General features: G+C 39.3%; 1 protein-coding gene across 1 annotated transcript in view; it reads right to left on the bottom strand.

Annotated features, from left to right (window-relative positions):
- The window catches only part of MAOB (monoamine oxidase B), a 108546-nt gene that overhangs the window by 23230 nt on the left and 60304 nt on the right, over positions 1-25012 (bottom strand). The window contains exons 4-8 of the mRNA XM_058658862.1: positions 12347-12451; positions 10374-10465; positions 5665-5806; positions 4410-4559; positions 2903-3062 (exon numbers count right to left, since the gene is read on the bottom strand). Coding sequence (XP_058514845.1) covers positions 2903-3062; positions 4410-4559; positions 5665-5806; positions 10374-10465; positions 12347-12451 — 649 coding nt within the window. The remainder of the gene's footprint in view (positions 1-2902; positions 3063-4409; positions 4560-5664; positions 5807-10373; positions 10466-12346; positions 12452-25012) is intronic.

Here is a 25012-nt window from a genome sequence, read left to right as displayed (position 1 = left end):
AGTAGGTGGGTTGGATAAATGGTGATAAAGCTGTATAAGAAAATTGTTTATTTAGTTGTTGGAAGGAGACAGATTCGAATGAACTGCTGTAGGAAGATGTGCATGGTACATTATTTATAGGACAAAGTAAATGTCAGTATGATGGGCATTCTTTTTTGTAAAAGAAATGCTTTTGGAAGAATACATGTTTGTAACTTATATTTGCATATAATACACATAAACTGTATTGTATATATTATGCATATATACATATTTATATATTTGTAGAAATATATCTATTTTTAATATATATACATATGGGGTGTTCAGGAGAGTTTACAGAACATCAAAATAAGAGATAAATTTATTTTGATACAAAATATCTTTGAAAGCCATGTGAAATTTTCTATTAATAGACATTTTCCACGAACTATTTAAAGCCCCGCAGATGCATGAAATGGAAGCAGTCTCTCTCTGTGTCTCTCTCTCTTTCTTAGAAACAGGCAAGCATTAAAAAATATGTACAAATGAGATTTTTGTAACCTCATTTTTGTAAAGCCTCACCCTATTAAATGTAATGTATACTGATTCCCCTGCCCATTTCAATTTGTTTTTCAAATTTGAAGGATCTGTGGCTTTATTTTTTAAAAAAATATTTATTTATTTTTATTCAAAAGATATAATTACAGAGAGAGAAGGAGACACAGAGAAATCTTCAGTTCACTAGTTTATTCCCCAAATGGCTGCCATGTCCACAGTTGGGCTGGTCTGAAGCTGGGAATCAGGAGCTTCCTCTGAGTGTCTCATGTTGATGCAGGGACCCAAACACTTCGTTCATCCTCTGCTGCTTTCACAGACCATAAGTGGGAAGCTGGAGAGGAAGTAGCCCAGTTGGAACTCGAACCAACGTCCATATGGGATGCTGGCACCAGTACCGCAGGTGGAGGATTAGCCTGATATACCACGATGTCAGCCCCAATTTTTAAAATAATTTGTATTATCACTCATTGAAGTACTTTCTTAGCAAACAATGAGTTATGACATGTAGTTGATAAAGCATTGATCAAAAACATGCAAATAAAATTCTGAAAAATAAATGTAATGTATTTTTGTATCTAGGCATTTGGATATGGGGTTTTTAGGTTTTTCTCTTATCAGATTCTGATTTTTGAAAAGCTTCAGCAATAAAACATTTCAAAATAAGAAAAAAGAAAACAAATTTTTGCCCCAGAATAAACCTTGTTTATTTGGACTTTATACATTTTTTTTGAAGTGTCCTCTCTTAAGTGAAGTATTACAAATACATACGATACATATCTAAGAACAAAAGACATATTTCTTTTCTTTTCTTTTTAAAGTTAGATATACAGAGAGGAGGAGAGACAGAAAAGAAGATCTTCTATTTGCTGATTTATTCCCCAAATGCCTGCAACAGCCAGAGCTGCACCAATCTGAAGCCAGGATCCAGGAGCCTCTTCCGGGTCTCCCACATGGGTGCAGAGTCCCAAGGCTTTGGGCTGTCCTCGACTGCTTTATAGGCTACAAGCAGGGAGCTGGATGGGAAGCAGGTCTGCTGGGATTAGAACCGATGCCTATATGGGATCCCGGTATAGTCAAGGCGAGGACTTTCACCACTAGGCTACTGCGCTGGGCCCAAGACAAATTCTTTTAAAAAATTATTCCCTAGGAGGAATGACAATAAGAGAGGGACATTCTTCATGCACTTTAATTTTCTGAAAATTTTATGATGGGCTTAGTTCCGCAATTTTTAGTTTAGTTTTAAAATCATTTACTTACTGCTTGCTTGCTTGATTTCAGACAGAGACAGGAGTAGAGAGAGAAATAGCTTTCATCCACTACATCACTTACCAAAGTTCCTTCATGGCATGGGGCCAAAGCTGGGAGTTGGAAACTTAATCCAGGTCTCCCAGGTGAGTGAAGAAATCCAACAACTTGAGCCATCACCACTGTCTCCCGGGTCTGCATTAGCAGGAGGCTAGAGTCAGGAGTTCAAGCCCAGGCACTCCACATGACATGCTGGCACAGTTGTCAGCATCTTAGCTAGCGGGCTAAATGCCTACCCTATGCTTGCATAAGTTTTTATGAAGCAGGTATTTCTCCTATCACTGAAAATGATATAAATTGGTAGAAATTAGGTGTAATGATTTAAGGGAACATTTCAAAAGTTAAAGATGAGCAGAAGCAGGGAGACCGCAAGGATACAAAGCATTGTTCTCTCTGTATGTGTGTGCGTAGCACAAAAGGCTCAGGTGGCTGAGATGGCCCCTGAGGAGGGCAGTGTGGTGATGGTGAAAGTGACTGGAAGTGGAAGACTGACAAAGAAGGGGTTCTTCAGTGTACAAGTGTTGAATATATATGAGTGAACAAATTAGTTTACCACAAGGGTACTTCAAAGAGTTCAGGGAAAGTTGGAAGCTATAAGGTTAGTGCAGTGTAAATTCTGTTTTTGGAAGCCATGTGTTTTTTTCACTCCATAGTTTCTGTGAACTTTTTGCAGACCTCTCGTATGTATGGATTGCAAACATTTTTGCACCAAGATAAGCTTATCTTTTAATTCTCTATTCTATGAAGCTTGACACTAATAAGAGATGGCCTGCTAAGCATTTTCAAACTCTTCATCTTTGTGAATAACTTTAGAAACCCATACTTTTAAAAACTGTATTGTGAAAGCTTAATCATCTACTCTCACAAGATTTTGTGGAAGGATTAAATAATCTTGACATTGCGTTATGAAGATTTGGTCACATTCCAAAGGAATTTAATGCCAAGTTTTACTTAAAGGAATTGTACTTGGAACTTGGACTAAGCATTCTAAAAATAACATTTACAAGTTAAATGCATCTCTTGGCACCAGGTTTCGTGGACCTTCTCTTAGAGGTACTCATACAAGGAAAGTACTCACCCTTCTTTCTCCAGAAGGGCTCCTTATAGTAGACCATGCACTTGATGACTGAACCCAAAGGCACACGAGTGATCAGCTGGTTTCTCATCATTGGCAGAGGAGGACTGTAGTGAATCTTCATGCCCAGAACTGGAGGAATAGCACTGATGACATATTTAGCCTGAAAGAAAAGCAGCATGCTTGAGCATCAGTGGACTCTAGTTTTCTTTTCTAATTATGATTCTCTTATTCTTCTGATAATTCCCTTGTCCCTGTTCCAAATCTCTCTTTTTTCAGTTTATCATTTATCATTTTATCATTTTATCATTTTGTCTGGCCTCTATCCTTTTTCTTCTCCTTGATGAATTAATTGAAAGCAAATCTGCTATATGACATATATTTTGTATTTTATTAAATGGATATATGACTGTATTTCTGCAAATTATTAGCCAATGTCCCCAAGAATTTTTAAGATGACTACAACTACATGTGAGTAAAACAGTTTTACTAGTACAGAAAAGCCCTCTACCTTTGTCTCTGTCTGTCTTCTAGGGCAGGTGTGGAAGCAGTTGAGATTTTTAGGTATAAATTTTAGAAGAAAGTAGCAGTGATACCACTGTGATTTGCACTATTTGTAAAGTAATTTTTCAAAATACATATTTTGGGGCTGTCACTATGGCATAGTGGGTAAAATTGTTTCCTGTGGTGCCGGCATCCCACGTGGGCACCAGTTCAAGTCCCTTGTGCTCTATTTCTGATCCAGCTCCCTGCTAATGTGCTTGGGAAGACAGCAGAGGAGGATGGCCCAAGTCCTTGGGTCCCTGCACCCATGTGGGGGACATGGAGGAGGTTCCTGGTTCCCTTCTTTGGACCAGCCTTGTTCTGGCCATTAAAGACATCTGGATGGACAACACTATAATATAGGGATCTTGTTAAAATTGAAAGCAGCTTTTATTGTTCCCTAGTTCAAAATGTCCAATGTTTTCCCATCACTCTTGGCTGTAGACCCTACATGGCTCAATCTGTCATTTCCTTCAAGTATCACGTTTCCTGCTAACTTTACTGAAACTTGCACAACCCATTCTACCGTCCATCCTCTGATTTATCTTCTCCCTCCCCTGCTTGATTTTTCCCCCGTATTCCCATCACTATCTGACACACTTCATATTCAGGCCATATTAATTTAATTATGGCCTCTCTTCTTCACTAGAATGTAAGCCCCAGGGAGCAGAGAATAGTATCTGGTTTGTTTGGCACTGTGTTCTCTCAAAAGGAAGTCAGGCATGTAGGAGGACCTTAATATTTCTCAAATAAATCCTTTTTTGATTTCCTCATCGTGTAAGAGCCTGACACAGAGGTGTGATACTTCAACCTGCTGAGATGTGAGCTCTCTTTTCTTGTCTTTCCAATAGAGGTAGTTTTTGGCAAAGGGATTCCCTATGAAGTCTGCGTTATTCTTGACTTTATTTCAGCCTTAGTTATCTATAGGACTCTGCGCTCTTCCCCTTAATTTTAGGGCCTTGGTTACCTCATATAGCTCATGGTTCAGCGTTTCCACAAGCACGCTTTCTCCTGTTTGGTCAATGCGGATCACGGGTCTCTCAAGCTTTACTCGCTCCCCAAGGAGCTCCATTATGCGCTCAGTCACTTGGTTGGAGCCACCCACAAACTTTCTCTCCTGGAAACAAAAAAGGACTCAGGATGCAGGTGAGAATTCCACAAGTAGGCACCCTTTGCGAAGTGCCTGGCTTTCCCCACCTGTATTTACTCCAATGCAGGTAACCTTTCATTTTGCTCCTGCAAATAGTGTCTTTCATCATTGTTTGTTTAGTAAGAGATTGCTGCATTGTGAAAATATTCCAGGTTTTCCAAGTTATCTTCCAGGTTATACTCTTACAGATGCCCTGCCTCCAAGCTCAGCCATATACCCTCAGAATGATCCTGCATCCCACCTGTCTGAGCACCCCCTTGCCCACTAGGGAGGACTATAAAACTTCTTGGAAAATGTACTGCAGTTTTTCACAATACAGAATTTCCATGAACTCTTTGAAGATCCCCTTATATACTTATCAAACTTATCAAATAATAATGGAATGTATACCCAAATGGAAAATGGCAAACGTCCATAAAAAGGGACAAGTCTAATCTTTTTTTTTTTTTTTTTTGAGGATGAAGTCTGACAATCACCTTGTTGTTTTTAAGAAAACATATTATATATACCTCTTGGCCATTTGTACAAAATCAGCATTTTTCCAAAATAATTTGAAGTCACAGAATGAGCCTTTGTAGAAGAATTGATTAGTACCTGATTTAGTGATCATTCTGATCAAATTAAATGGATAGTACCAAGAAATAAAGATTCTGAGTGAGAGAAACCTCAGGTATTGATAAGCCCCATTTAATTTCAAGATGACTGAGGTATTGCACAACTTAATATCACACATACAATGTATACACATAGATATCTTCATATGTTACACACATAAATGTCCATGTATCTATATATATATATTTAGATAAAATATAAAAGTGAAAGATAAATATCTATGTCCCCTATTTCTATAGCAACTAGATGTAGTCGCACAAGTCTAGCGTTAAAATGTTAGCCATTGGGTTCTCACTTTGGGCACCTTAGGAAAGCCACGAAGTTGCTATGACAAAGCTTTAAAAAGCAACAAGGCTGCCTCCTGTTTCAGCAGTTCATGCTTGCAGGATGACACCACATTTTCGTTTTGGTGGGGCTAGTTCCCTGTTAAGATGGTGGGGGTGCAGGGATAAGGTACCTGCCCTCCATTGGTTGTTGACACGATTCTGGTTGTGCCTCCACACTGCTTCACATACCACAGGAACCAGAGTGCAGAGACCTCATGGGTCTCCGCAGTGACACACAGGTTCACAAAGAGAGTGGCAATACTTTTTGCAGATCTGCACAGGAAAAAAAACAAGACTGGCAAATATAGGAAAGCATCTTCTGCATTTAGTAAAATTATACATTTCTTGGCTAGGTTAACATAATTTGACAAGTTACAGAGAAAGGTTGATAGAATCTGATCTCATGAAACATGACATCAGCGATTTGGGAAATGAGATTTTTTTTTTTGCTCACCTTAAACAAAACACCTTACTGAGAATCAGTTTCTAGTCTATATTCTTGCTGTTATGATTTCTCCCCAACCACCTGCTGCTCTTTCACTGAGCCCCATCTCAGTGAAAGTCACCACTGTTAGATGGGTAAAGTCAACATTCTAGAAATAAAGCTTAATTCATCTATTCTCTCCACAATGCAGTCATCAGTAAGTCCTATCTCACTCCAATTTCATCACCACTAATTTCACTTCATCTTTTGTCAGGAGAGTTATAATTCTAGATGTGTGTCAGTTAACAGGACACATAGATGGTATAACCCACTGCACACCTAGGCCATGTAGTACAGCCACTGGCATGTATGTGCTCCATCATTGACGAAAATATTATGTAACACATGGCTGTTCTTGTTTCTCTCTCTCTCCTCTCTCTCTCTCCCCTGTCTCACTCTTTACCTTTCACCCTCTTCTCTCTTCCCCCCTCCCTCTCTCTTTCTCAGATCCAATCTGCTGGTTCACTCTCCAACTCTCCAAAACAGCTGGGACCAGGCTAAGTCTGAAGCTGGGAGCTGGGAACTCAATCCAGGTATCTCATTTGAGTATCAGGAACCCAATCACTCAGGTCATCCTGCTGCCTCCCGGGGCTGCGTGAGCAGCAAGCTGAACTCAGAAGCTGGGGCCAGAAGTCAAACCAAAGTGGGTCAGTGTGAGACACAGGCATCCTAACTGATGTTTTAACTGGAGACCAAGCACTCGCCCTGTGAATCTCTTACTTCAAATATTCCAATGGCATCCTATCAAAACCAGAATAAAATTCATGCCTTTTATTACTGGCCTCTTGAACCCAAAGTGATCTAGCCCATGCCCATCTTCACTATCTAATCCTGACCCCCTACCACTTACTCTGTTTCCACAGAATGATACACTCATTCATCTATGAAAATGAACACTGGTTTTCACATTGCCAACACTCTGGAATTCCATAACTTTGCCATTATCATGTATTTTTAGAACTTTTCACTATGTGAAGTTATCTTAATTACTAGATTATTAGTTTTTTTTAGCAATGACTCTTAATACCTTAAAACACGTTTTGAAGAGTCAGCTAATGACTTTACAAGCACAATCAACAAAGGGGCATCTCTCTACTATAGTGTACCCTGATCACAGAAGTTTGCAGAAGTCTATCACACATACCAGATACTACCAACATTTTTACTGACAAAATCCTGACATCACTTTTATGACAAGTCCCCATTATCACAGCCTGCAAACTGCTGTCATAGGCATGCTGCACTAACTTTCAGTTTATCCTGTGAGATTTCTGATGGTAACTGAAGGAGTGGAAATTGCTGATGCATGCCTTCCTGGCAGAGGTAACCTGTGGTATTCATGTAAAGTAAATATCCAGATATCGGTTTCAAGCACTTCTTTAAAGGAAAAAGCATCCTTTGTTGCATCCTGATATCCTACTTCTTTTACTTCTTATTTTAGAGGTGAATGCAGGTGCTTGCAGCAAAAAATTTAATGCTGGCTCAATTAGACAACCCATATTAAATATAACAATAGCAGTGAGTTTCCTGTTTGGAAGTGAGGATAGATGTGATGGTACAATGGTCCCTCTTACCCACAGGGATGTGTTCCAGGACCCCTACTGGATACATGAAACTGAAGATGGTATGCAGCCCTAGAGATACTTTGCTTCTTCTTCCACATACACATCTATGATAAAGTTCTGTGTATCAGTTAAGTAGAGTAGAAGCCTAGCAATAATAACAGACTAAAATATAGCAATTCTAACAATAGATTGTAGTAAACTTACTCTCTAGAAAGAGTCAAGACAATAATATTTTCAGATGGCAGTTAAGAGTAGGTAGCTGAAACCCAAGGAAAGCAAAATCAGGGTAAGGGGAGGATTACTGTAATTCTCTCTGAAAGACCAGCTCTTTCTGGAACTTTTATTTCATTTACTCTGGGATCTTCAGTAAGAAAACAAATGAGAAGAACAATATTTGGGGGATGGAAGTTCAAAGAATCTAGTGTAATGTTTTTGTATTTTTTTGCCTTGCTGACTTTTAAAAAGATAAATGTTACAACATTTTTCTGCATGAAAAATATATACAGTTATATTAAATATGAAAAATTCATAAAATAAAAAGATGAGCAAATGAATAGCTTCCATATTTCTGCCCCCAAAAGATAAATGTTAGTATCAGTTTGAGGCATTTTTTCCTAGGTGTACATTTTCAAAACTGCATTCGCATAGCTGTTGTCATGTGGAAAAGAGAATTTCTGTCTCTGGGGAACACTTTATAGGTGATAATAACTGAAATGGTGATCAAGTTAGTTTTTGCAGGTAAGAATATGCTTTAGTGTGAATAACAGCAGATTGCATATTCTTGGGATTACTTCCCTTAAAACCAGAAAAATTGGGCCTGGTGCAATGACTCAGTAGCTAAATCCTTGCCTTGCATCCACCAGGATCCCATATGGGTGCTGGTTCATATCCCAGCTGCTCCACTTCCCATCCAGTTTCCTGCTTGTAACCTGGGAAAGCAATGGAGGACGGCCTAAAGCCTTGGGACCCTGCACCCACATGGGAGACCAGGAAGAAACTTCTGGCTCCTGGCTTTGGATTGGCTCAGCTCCGGCCATTAGAGGAGTAAAGATGGAAGATTTTTGTTTTTCCTCCTCTCCATAAACCTGGCCGACCTTTGCAATAAAAACAAAAAATTCCTTATTAAAAAAAAAAAGAGGAAATCACATCAAGCGCATCTTATGAAATGTTAGAAAATCATTTTGTGTCTATCCTCCTAATATCAGAATGCTCTGTTCTGTCACATAGCAATCTATAGGATTCACCAAGCAGAGACCTAGCCTGAACGCTGTGATCTTAAGGAAATATCATTGGTTCCGACTTAAACGAGCATAAAGCTCCAAGGAGAAAAATGATGGAGTTGAACTTATTGATACTTTTTCACAACAAACGTTATAAAACAAATTCAGATAATTATATACTTGCTATATTCTCTTTTTTTATTTTATTTTTATTACAAAGTCAGATATACTGAGAGGAGGAGAGACAGAGAGGAAGTGAAGCTGCCGGGATTAGAACCAGCGGCCATATGGGATCAAGGCGAGGACCTTAGCCACTAGGCCACGCTGCCGAGCCCCCTACTTGCTATGTTCTGAAAAAAATCTATAAAATATGTAATTAAAATATGCAAATTTATTACGAAATATGTAACATTACAAATTAAACAACATTAGTTATTAAAAGATAAAAGTAAATCAAATTTATTTTATGATATCAAATATTCGACTGTTCCAGAATTAATTGATTTCAAAGGCTGAAGATGCAGGAGAAGCACAAAAATATTTATGATGAAATATATAGCATTAACAGCAATAATAATAATGAAGCCAGTATGGCATTCACTTTCCTTGGAATATTCTGCAATGATGAAATACAATATCTGATGAAGAATTTTTAAGATGCAATGTCTTAGAATTCTTCAAATAAATGTTTTCATTTGATATTAAGTGTTAAAAACATTTTGTTGGTTAGGCAGTGCTTTTGTAGAGCATATAGAAACAGTTGCATTTTTGTAAATGAGATCATAAACCACACACTCCATCACAGCCTATTTTTATGCATTTAATATCATGATTTTTTCAAGTCCTTAATTATTCCTCTACCATACAATTTTCAAAATTCTAGAGCCTTCAAACTCTTCAATGTCACATAAATTAACCAATATTCTATTACTAGATACCTTAGAATTTCCCTTTTAAAATAATTCTTTTAAACTTCCTATTTTTCTCACTTCTTCCTGTCTTCCACCTGCATTCTCCTTAGCCCTGTTTTTCACTTAAATACAGCAGTAGTTCCAGTCTTTTTTCCCCTATAGCTGCATATTATTAAAGCAACTTCTCTGAAATCCTTGACAAATTATACTACGTTATGAAAGGGTCTCAAATGCACATTCTAGTGAATCATCTCTATGCTACATCACAAGTGAGAAATATTGAAATATTCCTGAATTAACAGCTCGATGAATAAGATCATTTTTTGCACGTTGGTACTTTTTAAAAAACGTTATTATTTTCCATGGTAAATGAGTAAGATCTAAAAATTGCTGGTCTTAAGTTGTTCTAAGTGAAGCAGATGGCACATTCTGAGGACTTCATGGGTAACATCACCTTTGTGATTCAAAACTATTCCAAAGAAGTAAGTTGGGTCTATCTGTATCTTTAGAGGTGCATCCAATTCCAGCAGTGTTCTTCATTCCACCTGTCTAGCAATGTGATCTTACACACCAAGCAGCTACTAGTCTCATACTTGTTACAAGGTATGGCTAAACTTGAAAGGTGGCCACAGTAAACGCCTGTGCCTTATGTCAACTCACTCAGTCCAGCAGATCTTGTCCAGCAGTTCCTTCATTGTCATATTGTCCCACTCTTCAGCAAGGGGTGCCTTCCAAGGGGCGTCACTGGGAATCTACATTCAGACAAGGTTTAGAAAGACAAACATAAATTTTCGTTTAAAATACCTATTCAAATAATAAAACCTAAGAGGAATGTAAGGTTTTTTTTTCAAATTCCCCAAATAATAACTCCCATTGCATGATGAATGCTGTGTATAGGTTTTTTGTGATGGATCGCTATACCACCCACTCCAAACTCACCTTGTGGTGATACTTCCTGCACATTAAGTGAAGGAAAATGGTGACTGGACTATTTCCAAATATGGATTACAGTCTAATCCACTTCTCTGCAGGGGGTTACATTTCACGTTCCCCAACATATGGCTGAAACCTTGGGTAGTACCAAAACTTACATCTACTATGTTTTCTTCATATACACAACTGAAATTTAGTTTGCAAATCAGGCACAGAAAGAAATTTACAACCATAAGTAATAAGATAGAACAACTATAATGATGTCATTTAGCAAGTTATTTAAAACTTATGAATTTTTTACTTCTGGATTTTTCCAAGCAATATTTGCAGACTGTGGTTGGCAGCTGATAACCGAAACAGGCAAGAGCAAAACCATGGATAAGGGGGGGATTACTGCACTAAGCTACTAACTTACAGTGCACACTCATAAATTCAACTCTTTAACAATGTTCAGACAGCTGTAGTACATCACCTCTAAATCGGTGTTTCCAGTTAAGCCTGGTGTGTGTTCACTTACAGGCTGCAAGTTCAGGCCTGGTGGAGAATCAAAGACCCAAAAGCTTTACTTGGCTATGTCCTGAGGCTTTTCTAAGTTGAAAACACCATGCCTGGAAGGTTGAGTCATATATGATCTCTAGTCTGTCACCAGTAGTACACAAAGCAGCCTGTTTGACATCTCACTCTTTTAGAGGTTAAAAGCATGCTTATTTGTTCATTTCACATATCTTTTTTTTTTTTACAGATTTTATGTCTTTTATTAAAGTTTTAGAAGAATTAAAGAAAACATCCACAACAAACAAAACTAGTACACAATAGCAAAAAAGTCACAAAGTGATCATGGCCTTCCTAATTTAGAATTGCTTATCCTATAGCCTGTATGATAAATACAGATTCACATTTTTCTATACATGCATTCGTATTCCCGTTAGCAGATGATTTTGTTATAAAATGTGTATGTTGTAATATAATATTCTTATTTGATTTGTTTAAAATCATATAAAACAAAAACTAAGAAATAGAAAATTTTTAGGGGTACAGAAGGAATAATGGGGTAAAAGTCTCCAAGCAAAAGCCACAATGACCTTCTGTAGAATATTTCATTACTTTTTGTGTGTGACAAAAATAATAAATCTTGACAGGTCCAATGCTATTCCCCTGGTGGCTGTCAAACATTCTTGTTTTGAAAGACACAGAATTTAAGAATTGTCAGCATGTCTTTTAGATGAGAAGCTAATATTCATCAAGAGGAAAAAGGTAAAACAAAACCCAAGTAACCTGAAAATGAAAATGCTGCCTGCTGTTACCTTAAGAACAAATCATACATAATCTGCTGTTCTTATGCTATGAAAAGGTAATATGTGACATACAGGTGACAAGCTATTTGGTTATCATTGTGTTTTTCAAATGGAATACAGTCTGGAGATCAATGACTTTAGTCCTAGCTTCTACCACTGACACAGCCTACAAGGTTGTCAGTAATTATACTGTTAAAACAGTGGAATGTCTGGGGGCTGCTTAGTGACAACTAATTTACTTTATAGAGAATGCAGAAGAGAACCTCAAGTCATTTTCACGTATCTTAATTGAATGTTACTGTGTGCTTGAAACTGTGCTAAGCATTACTGATGCACTCTATCTTCTTTTCTTTCCAAGGAGTAAACCTATTATGAAAAATATAAGCAAAGTCCAATCAGTTTTACCTCCTGCCCCATTTCATCCATTTTTCTCCAAAGGTTGTTATGATCCAGGTAGGCGATTGGATTCCACACTGGTGGGAACGGGCCTCTGAAGGGATATGACTTTCCCTGTGACATACAAGATATTTGACAATGAAATATGTATTACAATGTAAATGTAGTTAAACCGGCCAAGTCTAAGTACATTGCTGCAAGCAAGCAAAAGCATCTTAGTTATCAATACTTTTCAGACATCCAAGTCTCTTAGCTCCTTCTGTTTTTAGAACTATTAACATTTTAGCATTGAGAATTAAAGAAAAATATTCTGTTGACAAAGTAAGGTTTGTGTCACATCAAGCACGGAAAAGAGATTTCTTTCTGAAATTGGAACCGTTACCATGTAAAATTTAATTTTCAGTGCAAAACTGGGGTTACTGAAAATAATTTCATTTGGGAATGATATTGGCAAATAAATATCCCAGAGATTGGAGCCCCTGTGAGTCTAGCAACTCAGCATATTACAACTATGAACACGGTATAGTCAGAGCTTAACATTCTTGAGTTCTATATCTACAGACTCAACCAAATGTCAATGGAAAATATTTTTAAAAACATTTCACCTGTGATGAAAATAAACAGACTTTTTTCTTGTTATTTTTCTATTAGCAACACAGTATAACAACTGCATACATAACTTTTATATCTTATTAGGTATTGAAGTGATCATGGGACTGTTTAAAGCATACACGAGGAAGAATACACACATGCTATGCAAATACTTAGCATCCATGAATATTTGTACCATGGGGGATCCCTGAATAAGTTGTCTACATATCTCTGGGACAACGGGGCCAGTTAGAAAGGGATAGAAAACCAACCATACGAATGCAACTGTCTTCAGGAATAGTCACAAAGCATGTCCCAGTAAACTTCCCAGGGGCGCCAGATGAGCCGGGTCAACACTGAGAGTTCTCAGAGATGACTAAAATCAGAGCAGAAAGATGAGGCCACTTCAGGCCTGCCACCTGCACATGTTTACCAGATTGCTCTCTGTGGTTCTATCCCACGGAGACACTTTGAGATAAGAGGAAAACATTCATGCAAGAATTAAGAATCAGCCTGCAAATCATCTCTGGGAGGCTTAGCTGTTTTATGGCAGTTAAGCTGCTCCCACTTTGGATCAATCTGAAAAGTTGCATCAGAAGTCAGGCTGTGTATTTTGACAGCAGAAAGCAACATTACCACAACTCAGGGCTTTCAGCTAACCCAAATCTCATAATAGGTCCATGTCATTCAGCCACAATTTCCTATTGTATTGATTCTGTAGGCAGAGAAACTTGAGTTGTGAATTGTGAAGAGACTTTCTGTTTTGTGTTCATTCTTGTATTTATTCTGTGGTTGTGTTAATCTTCTCCAACAAGGCCCCCAAGATTCTTACAGAAGAGCTGAGATCCAGGGTTGCTTTTGTTCTTAGCCAGGATTCTCTGGAGGAAGCGGATCCACTTTATTTTAAGGAATTAGATCATATGATTGAGGGATTGGGGAACCCCAAACTCTACAGGGTAGGCCCAAGACCCTGGGTTATGGTACACTTCCAGTCTGGAGGCTGTGTGCTGTCACAATTCTCTCTTCTGTGGAGGACTCCAGTCTCATAAAATCTTCAACTGCTTGGATGAGGCCCATGGACAGTATGGTAGATCATCTGCCTTATTCAAAATCTACTGATTTAAATCTTAATGTTGTCTAAAAAATACACTCCTAGAAACATCTAGGATAATGTGTAACCAAATATCTGGGGCACTTGGCTCTAACTTAATTAACAGATTAAAATTAACCATCACACTTTTTCACTAACTTTGTTGAGGTATAATTTACACAAGTATCCATTTTATTTGATTTTACTTATTTTTATAGGTAGAATTATTTAAAATTTTTAATTGATAAATCAAAATTTTATATGGTATACAACATTTTGAAATGTAATGACTAAATGGAAACTAATAACATTGCTTCAGATTATGCATCATAAGGGGTAGTTAGAACACTTAAAAGCTACTTTCTTGGCAATCTTCAAAAATCATAATATGATTTTATTAACTATATTCATCGTGAGATTTCTTGAACTTATTCTTTCTATCCAACTGAAATTTTGGATCATTTGACCAATTTTAAATGTGCATGATTTGGGGAATTTTGACACCTGTATGCATATATGAAATAGGCACCACCCACCATCCCTCCCTCTTTTCCCCATGGATAAGACTTTTATGGAAGCAAGTCATGTAATTAGAGTGTCAGCGGGAAGGGGAAGACCTCCATTTGACAGAATGCAGTTCAGCAGCCTAGTTAAAATGTCATTCCACCTGGAGCATGGGAACTCTCCTTCACTGGAGTCTCAAACCATAGTAGAGGTTGACCAAAGAGCAATCATTCAGCAAGGCAACGGTGTCAATGAACAGCATGGAAACCCTCCTGATTCTTAGAAAGGAAGTATGTTCAGAACTCTAAAATGAAAAACAGAATGATAATGACCATCACAAAAGGCATTGTGTGTATAAATGGAAGTCAAGTAACATGGGAGGAGCACCAGGGTGATACAGAAGAAAACATTTTCCCCATTTATGTGCTCACTGATGGTCCTCAGTGACACATGTCAAAGCAGATAATGGCTTAGTCTGGCAAAATTCATAAAAGCCAGTGTTCTTTTATGAGATTAGGGAAAGCTTCTGATAAAACACAGGAAAGAACTATTGCTAGACTCATTTAAAAATCTCAAATCTTCAAGCTTCAGGGAACAAGCAGACCAGGGAGGAAATTCTCAAGTTTATGATTATACAACCAAAGACATTGCAGAGTTTTGTGGCTCGGATTTTGCTGTGGTACAAAAAACATCAAGTGACTGAACTTTGATCCAGGGAGGCCTGAGAAAATTTTAAGACATCAGAGTAATTCCCCAATTTAGGATGTGCCCAAGTGACAAAGATTAGATATATGTGACATTTTTTTTTTTTTTAATTCTCACCACATTCCTGTGAGGTAGGCCAAAGACAGATGCTGTCAAGGTTAGATGTGTGTGTGCTCACTGGAGTGTGAAGGGATACCAGAGAATGGCAATCATAAGAGCCATTTAATAAATAGTACACATATACTGGTGACTAATACCAAAAATCTCTCTGATACAAATTGTCAGTAGCGAGCACCATGAGGAAAGAACAGCGCCATAGGGATTTTGGGATCAGAGAACAAGGTGCATGGTCCTCTGGTTTCAAGCAAAAGAGAAAGGTCCAAACCTTCCCCAAGTTCTTTATGGGACATGTGGGTATTTCGGAAGGGATAAGACAAAGATGAAAGGTATACAGCCCCACTGGTAGTGAGAAAGCAAAGACCTCCAACCCTCTCCTTCCCTCTGGCCTGGGTGCTTTTTGGACTGGCAGAGGTATGGACAGCCAGGTGGTATGACTCCTCAGGGGAGGGGAGGCCCTGAGTGACCCGGGCACTAATGGCCAGGCAAAGCTCTCAGGTTGCCTGGCAGCATACTTTGATGACTTGGAGGGTGGGCTTACAGAGGTCCTGGGGCATAGAGCAGGTTGAGGCAAGTGGGACCTGAGGGTTCATGTCCAGGTGAGGAATGACTACTGACAGACTTCCATAGACAAGGCCAATATTTGCAGGTAAGCAACGTGACTCAGACCAAGCAGTTTGAAGGGGAGAATGGGAGGACTTTTAAGGATCAGACCAAAGTACCAGGACATGTGGGAGACCTGAGCTGGGGTAGTTAACATCAGCCACAACTGAATACCACTCACTGGCGCACACTAAAGCTCAGGCTGGGGGCCTACCTAGTAGGGTTAGATCGCAGTACCCACCAGTGAGATTTGGAACAAGAGGCAAGTAATGTCAGGCTGGCCCATGACTCTAATTAGCATGTGAGAGAATCAGGTCTGGAGGCAGAATCTGTGTGTGTATGTGGTGGTGGTGGTGGGGTGTATGTGAGCTCACCCCTATGGAACTGTAGCCTTTGCTGGCATGTGCAAGATCTATGGCTGGGAACTGGACTGGTTAAGGAGCTAAGGGGATACCCTAGCTGAGTTGGGGTTCCCAATGGTGAATGCGGGGGCAGGAACAGGGGAGGTGGTCTGGGCTGGACATGGATGGCTGCAGTCTCCCTTGGCATGGGATATGGCAGCCCACTGAGCCCTGCAGAGGACATCTGGTGTCATAGCAGAGGAAGGACCACTTCTTGCCCATACATCCATGTCCACACTTTTGATTAATCTCCTTTGAATACATGCTTAGAATTCTGGGCACGAAGATTTAAAGTTTCACTCTTTAAAGCAGACTTGTTGAAAACTAGCAGCCAATTTGATCCTCATATGGCCTTAGTTTGGAACTTGTAAACTTGGGCAGGCTCAGTTAAAAAAAAAATCTGAACTCTGCTTTGTGGAATCTTAACAGAAACAGGCTGGTGTGGTGACACACCCATCACTAATGTCAACTTCAGTGCTCCACATGTCCTCCTCTGCTGCTGGCCTTTGTCCAGACCTCATACCCCACTTTCAATCACATGTGGGAAGCCCTACAGCCATCCTATGCTTGATGTGGCTCTTTGTCAAGGCTGTTTGGAAGGGTAACCTCGTCCTTCTTAACCCCAGTTGCTGAGGTTTGATCTTTTGCTCTCCAGTGTGTCCACTGACGTTTGGAGGAATCTTGCTTTTCTGTCCATGAGGCTCCAGGGCAGGCTGTCTGCCCCTCTACAACTCCACCATTTTTACAGCTATTGACAGGGTTATATAGTTATTGACAAGTATTACAGGGTTACACTTGGGCCATAAACTGATTTTGATGTACCCAGATATACTTTTGATCTATATCCCCAGTTTGGTAGAAAATAAATGTAACCTTTCCAATGGAGGGGGGAGGGAGAAAAGTCCTACAAACTCTATTTGGGCAAATACTTTGTCCCTGTTCACATGCACCCTTCTTTACTTGGCTTTTCCCTTTCTTCTAGATTTATCTATTTGAAATCAGAATAACAACACAGGAAATGAAACACAATAGGAGAGAGAGACAGAGGTTTTCCATCTGCAGATTCATTCCCCAAAAGACTGCAGCAGCCAGGACTGGGCCAGGCCAAAGACAGGAGATCCATCCATGTCTCCCACATAAGTAGCAGGAATCCAGGCGCTTGGACAATCATCTGCTGCTTCATAAGGGACAGACATACAGATTGGAAGCGTGGCAGCCAGGACATAAACTGGCACTCTGATATGGGATGCCAGCATTGCAAAAGGTGACTTGACTCACTATGCCACAAGGTCAGTCCTTTTTTCTTTTCTTTTTTCGTTTTGTATTTTTTGACTCAGCTAACATCCCTTTATGTGTGAAAGGCCTGAGACTGCCAAAGCAAGGAGTAACAGGGAAGACTGGAGCAGTAGTTACTATGAAACTAGGCAAAGCCCTGCAGGAATAACCAACAAAACTTGCAAGAGACAACGTTAAGTGTCTCTTCTATTCTGTGCCTTTTACATGGATTGACTCATTAATCTTTACAACAGTCCTAGAAGACAAGCACAATATTGTCTTTTTCTAGGTGGAAAAACTGAGGCACAAAAAGGTGCAACAAGTATCATTGGCCTAGGGCCTCAAAGTAAAAATGTGGCAGTAGGATTTAAATGAAGACAAAGACCAATGCCATCATGAAACTTCCCAACCTCATAATTACAATTATTGAAAACTATTTTTTCAGGTACTAGGCTAATGGCTTTAATTAAATTACTTACTTTAATCTTCAACCATGTAAGATGTTCATAGCATGCTTTATGTTTTTAAAAGATTTATTTATTTTAGTTTGAAAGGCAATTTTTAAAGAGAGAAGGAGGGAGAGAGAAAAGGTCTTCCATACACTGATTCAGACCCAAAATGGCCACAAAAGCCAGAGCTAAGCTGATCTGAAGCTGGGAACCAGATCTGAAGCTTGGGCCATCCTTTGTTGCTTTCTCGGGACATGAGCAGAGAGCCGGATGGGAAGCAGAACAGCTGGGACACAAACCAGCACTCATATGAGATGCTGGCACCACAGGGCACAGGACTAGTCTGATGTGTCACCATGCCAGCCTCAGTGTGCTTCATTTTTACAGATGAGTTTTGAAGCACAGGAAGTTTGAGTAACTTGTTCAAGGTTGCAGAGATTGTGGAGGATCAGAAGTCAACCTCAGGGTTGTGTATTTAGAGCTCAAGCTGTCTTTTTAAAAATGCATTTGTTTGAGGCATGATTGGCCTAGGAAAAACTGTGGATAGGAGTAATGGAAATAAGTGCAGCTATTAAGGAGGTTTCTGTTTTATAAACCATTTCTCAGCCAATTAGATCCAGTATCCACTTAAGATTTTTACAAACTAGATAGAAAGAAGCCAACAATGGGTTCAATAATCAGACAGATCATTTCTGTAGCTGTCCCACCTGTTCCCCTAAAGGTGAACCCAGTTCAGTTGGCTGCAACATCAATTCATTCATTTATTCACCAAGTGTTTCTTAAAGGATTCCGATATTCCTAAGACCCAAGTCTCTCCTTTCCTGAGAGCTGAAATTCTATGAAATGTAAACAAAATAGACTAATAAAACAGATGTTAAACAAAATCAGTAAGGACATTTTGTAGTAGTAGACTAGGACATTTTGTTGTGTTATGAGTACAAGTAGAGTAAGGGTAAGGAAGTTTCAGAGGAAATGGTAACTGTTTGCGATTGGTTGAAATATTAAATAAGGTGGACAGGGACAGCCTTGATGTGAAAGTGACATTTGAGTGAAGAGGTAGAAGAAGTGACATAAGCAACCATGTGCATCTCTATGGGCAGGCAGAAGCCCTGGCAACAGTGAGCAGGGCAAATGAACAAATCACACAAGGAACAGGAAAGGGACCATACTCATCGTCTCTCTTCTTCCATGATAGGAATGTCCTCCTGCTCAGTGGAGCAAATTTAACTTTCTGAACTTGATTCTCAAGGCTTCAGAAAAAGGGGGCTGGCAAAAGCATGGCATCCTCACCACTATATCATCACTACAGCTTCCCTCTAATGCTCCTGAGCTTCATCTCCATCAGTACAAGCCATAAACAACCTTCTACACCCAGCTCAAGACTCACTTTCTTCAAAAAGCCTTCTGAGGTTCCCTTTGCCCTTAACCAGTGCTCTGTTCATGAAATTCACTCCATTTTGAGTCCTTACCATACTCCCTTGGATTTGCCAATGTTATCTTAATAATCTTCTCTAGGCATTCCATGTGGATTTTTCTTCTCTCTCCAGCTACTTCAGGAAAGGAGCCAATCACCTGTATCCTCTCCCAATACTTAAGAGGTTTACACAAGACTTCTTCAAAAGGCTCATGGAATTGTGTATTACAAAAACACTAAAAGCATGGATTTCAAACGTTGCTTCACTGAAACAAAATATCTTTTAATTCAATTTTCCATGAACTTTTTGAAGTGCTTGTGCATACTCAACTTGTGTTGGAAGGAAAGATGGGTGGATGAGATGGTGATGGATGGATTGATGAGTGCATGAACAAAATTTTAAAAAGAAATTGTCTAAGCCTGAGACAGATATTTAACTGCTTTCTAAGCACACAAATTTTTTGAAAAAAAATTCGAGTACTTAAGCTAGAAAGCAGAAAAATGTAATTCACTCCCCTCCCGCTTTTCTCCCATCTCATAATTGGACATCAAAACTGTCAGATTCATGCTCAGTATCTACACTTCACCTCCTTCACTGTTATCTCTTTGATCTGAAGTCCCATTATCTCTGACTTCCTAAACTCCTTCCCTGATTCTACTACTGGCCCACACAGTTGCCTGGTAGCCAGAGAACTATGTAAGTTGTAATTCCTTACATGTCACACCCTTAACCAAATACCTTTAATGCTTTTCCATGTTTATGGATAATTCGAGGTTCTTACTATGTTCAAGAAGGGTTTAAATCGTTGTCTCTTACCTCTGACTACTTCTCCCCTTTGTTCAATTCAGTCATCTCCTTGTTCTTTAGACACACAATGTTTATTGCTGCCTCAGGGCCTTTGCACCTGCCCTTCATTCTGTTCTTCAGGAACACGCTTCTGTCAGGCTTTACATGATGATTCCCTCATTCCATTCAAATTACTGTTCAAATGTTGCTTCCTCAAAGATGTCACCCTTTCAACCTTTATCATTCTTTGTAGCAACTGAGGCTAAATGACATGTTTATTTCTGTATGTGTTTAGTGTCTCTCCCCTCTGGAATTCCCACCAATGCATAAACTTTGTCTTTTGTTCTAGTGTATTCCCCGTACTTAGAACAGTACTCATTTAGTAAATATACAAGAGAAAAATGAATAAATATCTGAAACTGTGTTCCTCTGAAACCATATCTAGGGACCAGAGGCAACTCAGTAAACAACAGCTGTGCTCACATAATCAAACACCACTTGTCCTTTTGTGACTGTCACTAAGCTTAATGTCTTCAAGGTTCATCCATATTGGAGCATGTGTGAGAATTTCATTCCTTTCTAGGCCCGAATAATATTTGACTGTATGAATAGACCGTATTTTGTTTATACATTCATTGGTTCGTGGGCACTGGGATATTTCCATGTTTTGGCCATTCGGAATAATGCTGCTGTGAACACATGGGTATTAACCTATGAGGAGAGTGAATTCTAGTAGAAATAACTTCTTCCATATCACATAACTACTGAGTAGCTTTCCGATTCAGAAGTGCTTCACGTGAAGCCAGTTCCCTAGCTCACATTGCCTCTCATGGAACAGAAGACTTAAGGTCTGGAGGGACTCTGGTGCACAAGCAACAGCAGGCCCCACCGACCCACTTCAGCTCCCATTCTGCTGCTGTCCTGTCTGCTTCAGGGTAAGTGCAACATGAAGAGCCCTAGGCTGAGAGACAAAGCAAAGCAAAGGATAGCTAGCAAATGAGATCTAAATAATGAAGAGAATCAAAACTGCCTGACCAGTGGACTTGGACTGGCCCAGGAGAAGTCTCCAAACATCATACTTTTTGTGCTACTGACACTTGGACTGCTTCTTCTTTTGTTAAGTAAAAGGATATCAGTCACAGGCTATGAAATAGGCACAGAGGGGCCTGGCGGCGTGGCCTAGCGGCTAAAGTCCTCGCCTTCAAAGCCCCGGGATCCCATATGGGCACCGGTTCTAATCCTGGCAGCTCCACTTCCCATCCAGCTCCCTGCTTGTGGCCTGGGAAAGCAGTTGAGGACGGCCCAATGCATTGGGACCCTGCACCCGCGTGGGAGACCCGGAAGAGGTTCCTGGTTCCCGGCTTCGGATTGGCACGCACCGGCCCGTTGCGGCTCACTTGGGGAGTGAAACATCGGATGGAAGATCTTCCTCTCTGTCTCTCCTGCTCTCTGTATATCTGACTTTGTAATAAAAAATAAATAAATCTTTTTTAAAAAAAGAGAAGAAATAGGCACAGAGAAGAGACGGAGATGAGGTAAGACACAGTCCCAAACTTGAGGAACTGCAGCATGTATTTGGAGACAGATACATGGAAACAGAATTCTGGTACCATAATGAAAATGAAGCCCATGGCTGGCTTCATGGCTTTGTCTGAGCACATGGCTGTGTATGGTACAGCTCCCTAGATGGTAACCACAGATTTGGGCCAAAGGGAATTGTTTCATGGGGAGTGCAGTCAGGAGAATCCATGACTGTGTTCATCTCATCCAGCACACCAGAGACGTTCTCAGCTGGGTGACACTCTGCCAAAGCCCTAGTAAATACATTTTGATTTGAAACAACTAAGAGTTATCTGTACTCACATATTTATTTTAGCTTCATTCACAATAGTTAAGGAGCAAGAGGGAGTTTACCACCTTAAAAAATGTTTGCAACGACCTAAAAACGACAAAGCACTGCTACACAGTAAGTTATAGCAGGGGGTCTTGGTATTGCAATACATGTGATGTCCAAATTCCAGTGAATCTTAAAAAAGTTTAAATAATGAAGCCTTCTCTTCTATACATTTTAACATGCTCTGCTAATTGTATGAGTTTAAATGTAATTCTTAAAGACAAACTTTCCCTCTCGCTACAAGACTTCATAGGATCTTTCACAAATAATTTACACAGAAGGTAGTTTTGCCAGCTCTAATGTTCTAATTAGTAAATTTAACATTTTTTTCATAGACAAAAATAGCAGCAAAGTGCTTGTTTAAAAAGCTGAGATTAAAAGGGTTATAAAATTTCATGTTCACATAGATGTGTTAAGCTTTGGAAATTTTCACTACAGAAATGAAATACTTTTTATGGTGATTGGATTTTGGGACAGTAAGGAACTAAACCAAGCACAACATCATGAGCTAAAAATGGACCCTCAGCTTTGCCACACCTTTGCAAACCCTCCTTTTATCATATCAAAATACCAGAAACCACTTGAACAAGGTCCACTTTTGCCTACAGGTACAAAGTACATATACAAGTTTTTCTCCTTCTCTGAGAGAAAACACAGTTGTGAGGCTCAACATTCAATCAATAGGTGCTCATGAACTAAGATGTGTGACAAACTGCTTGGCACTTGGTATATAATTAGAACCAATACCATGATATTACAGTGGCCAGTGGGCTAATACAAACACATATCCTAACATATTGCCCTGCACATAGTAAGTGCATAAAATATTGACTAAAATCATGATTCCTGACCCTATACTTTTCCTTCCACAAAATTTTTTGCCAATTGGCATTTAGGGGATGAAACACTGATTCCAAAAAACAGCCATTCCAATTCAATGACCTTAGGTAAACTACACCACTGACACTTTCATCATCTGTGTAATGTAGATTATGTCCACCTCTTGGGCTGCAGCAAAGATTAAATGAGATAACATCTGCAAAGTCTTTACAAAGACTTTGGTTATAATAGAGTGAGAATCTGTTATCCAACATTCTTGGGGCCAGAAGAGTTTTGGATTTTCCACATATGAATCATGAGATAACTTGGATATGGGGCCCAAGTCTAAACATAAAATTCACTTTAGTCATGTATACTCCATATGTAATGCTTGATGGCAAGTCTTAGCATTTCTACTGCACCTGAACTTTGCTTATGACTGACTCAACAGATGAAATTTTCACCTGGTGGCTTCATGTAGACACTGAAAAAAGTCTCAGATTTTATAGCATTTTGGATTCTGTATTTTCAAATTTTTAAACTACTGGTGTGATAGTGATTTTCATAAATACTACAAAGCTCCTCTCTGTGTCCAACGTGAGTCAGCCTTGATGCGAAACTCTCCAGGCCTTGTTGGGGGCAATTCCACTATGTGAGCTCACAGATGACTATGTAGCTGAAGCCCCAAGCTTTCCAGCCTCACAGCATCAGTGAGTAGAGCATACTGAAATTTACCATCAGGAAGTTCCATCCCCAACTGCTCACCCTGATATCTCCTTGTTGGGGAAGATGCTCATCCAGTGACATTCTCCAACAGGCCCCTCTAAACCTCTAGGACTGGACCTGGAACCCCAGCCTCTGAGAGTAGTTCAGCTAATCCAAAACAACTGCACTCTTCTTCCTATCGCAAACTGCAGCCTCACTGGAGTCGCAGGTGCCGGACAACAGGTGTGCTCTCATCTGTCAAAGATATTATCCGAATGCTTTTGATGTCCCTGAAATATATAGAGTAATGAGGAGATGAAAAAACTCTCTGTAACCTGGGCACATGCCTAGAGCATAAGAGGACAGAGGGAGGATGGCAGGGAAAAAATTGGCTTCTGAAATAAATGATGTTTCTCAAAGTTGATTTTCTCTCCAATTCAATTGTTACCTTTAGGTCGCCAAACAATTATCTTGAAATATGAGGATATGCCTTTATCCAAGTGTGGGAAAAATTGTGTCTGTAAAGCATGTCTCTACCATATAAGATTTTAAAACAATGAGAAAGTTTCTGATATTTGTAGTTATTTTGTATATTATGGTATTTAATTTTTCCTGGCAAAACTGAGAGGTAAAAATTAATACTTCCATTCTCCAGACCAGAAATTGAAGTTCTAAAAAGCATGACAATACTTGACAGGGTCTACATGAATTTAATGAAAGCCCAGTAGTATAACAGAGGTCTATGACTCCAACATTAAAATGCAAATCTCTATGAAGAGATCCATACAAGATGAAACTCCATAACCTTGGATTTAACCATGCCTAATAGGTAGTCTCTTTATTGAACAACTCATCCAGTTTTAAGGTCTACCTCTAGTAGATGCCAACTTTTCACTCCATAACTTCTTTGGGAGAAATTTTTACCTCTTTGAGCAGTACAAACCAAAATGATGAGTCATTGAGATGAGTCAGAAAATTCCCACAAAGAAATTCAAAGCCTTATAACCAGAACTGCACTTTAAAAGAAACCAGAGATTTTCTGAACAAACAGAAGAAGACTTTCCTTGACCCCAGAAGAAGCTTTCCTGCTATCAATATTAAATCTTCCTGTTGAAATTGTATTGATCAAAGGAATATTCATTTCTTCAGGCAGTGAAAAGGTTTCTGAATAGACCCTGATTACAAGAACTTTCTGGGGGACACAGAAGGAGAGACATGCTTTAAGAGTTAGATAAAGGAAGGCAAATTTGGCCCAGAAGTAACTTGTAAACTTTAGGTGAAAATCACTATTATAGAGACACTTAAAGGGAATTAAAAGCTT

This window comes from Ochotona princeps, chromosome X (assembly GCF_030435755.1).
Source record: "Ochotona princeps isolate mOchPri1 chromosome X, mOchPri1.hap1, whole genome shotgun sequence".
Lineage (NCBI taxonomy): Eukaryota > Metazoa > Chordata > Mammalia > Lagomorpha > Ochotonidae > Ochotona > Ochotona princeps.
Note: the sequence above shows the minus strand (reverse complement) of the source record. Positions and strands in the feature narration are given on the sequence as shown.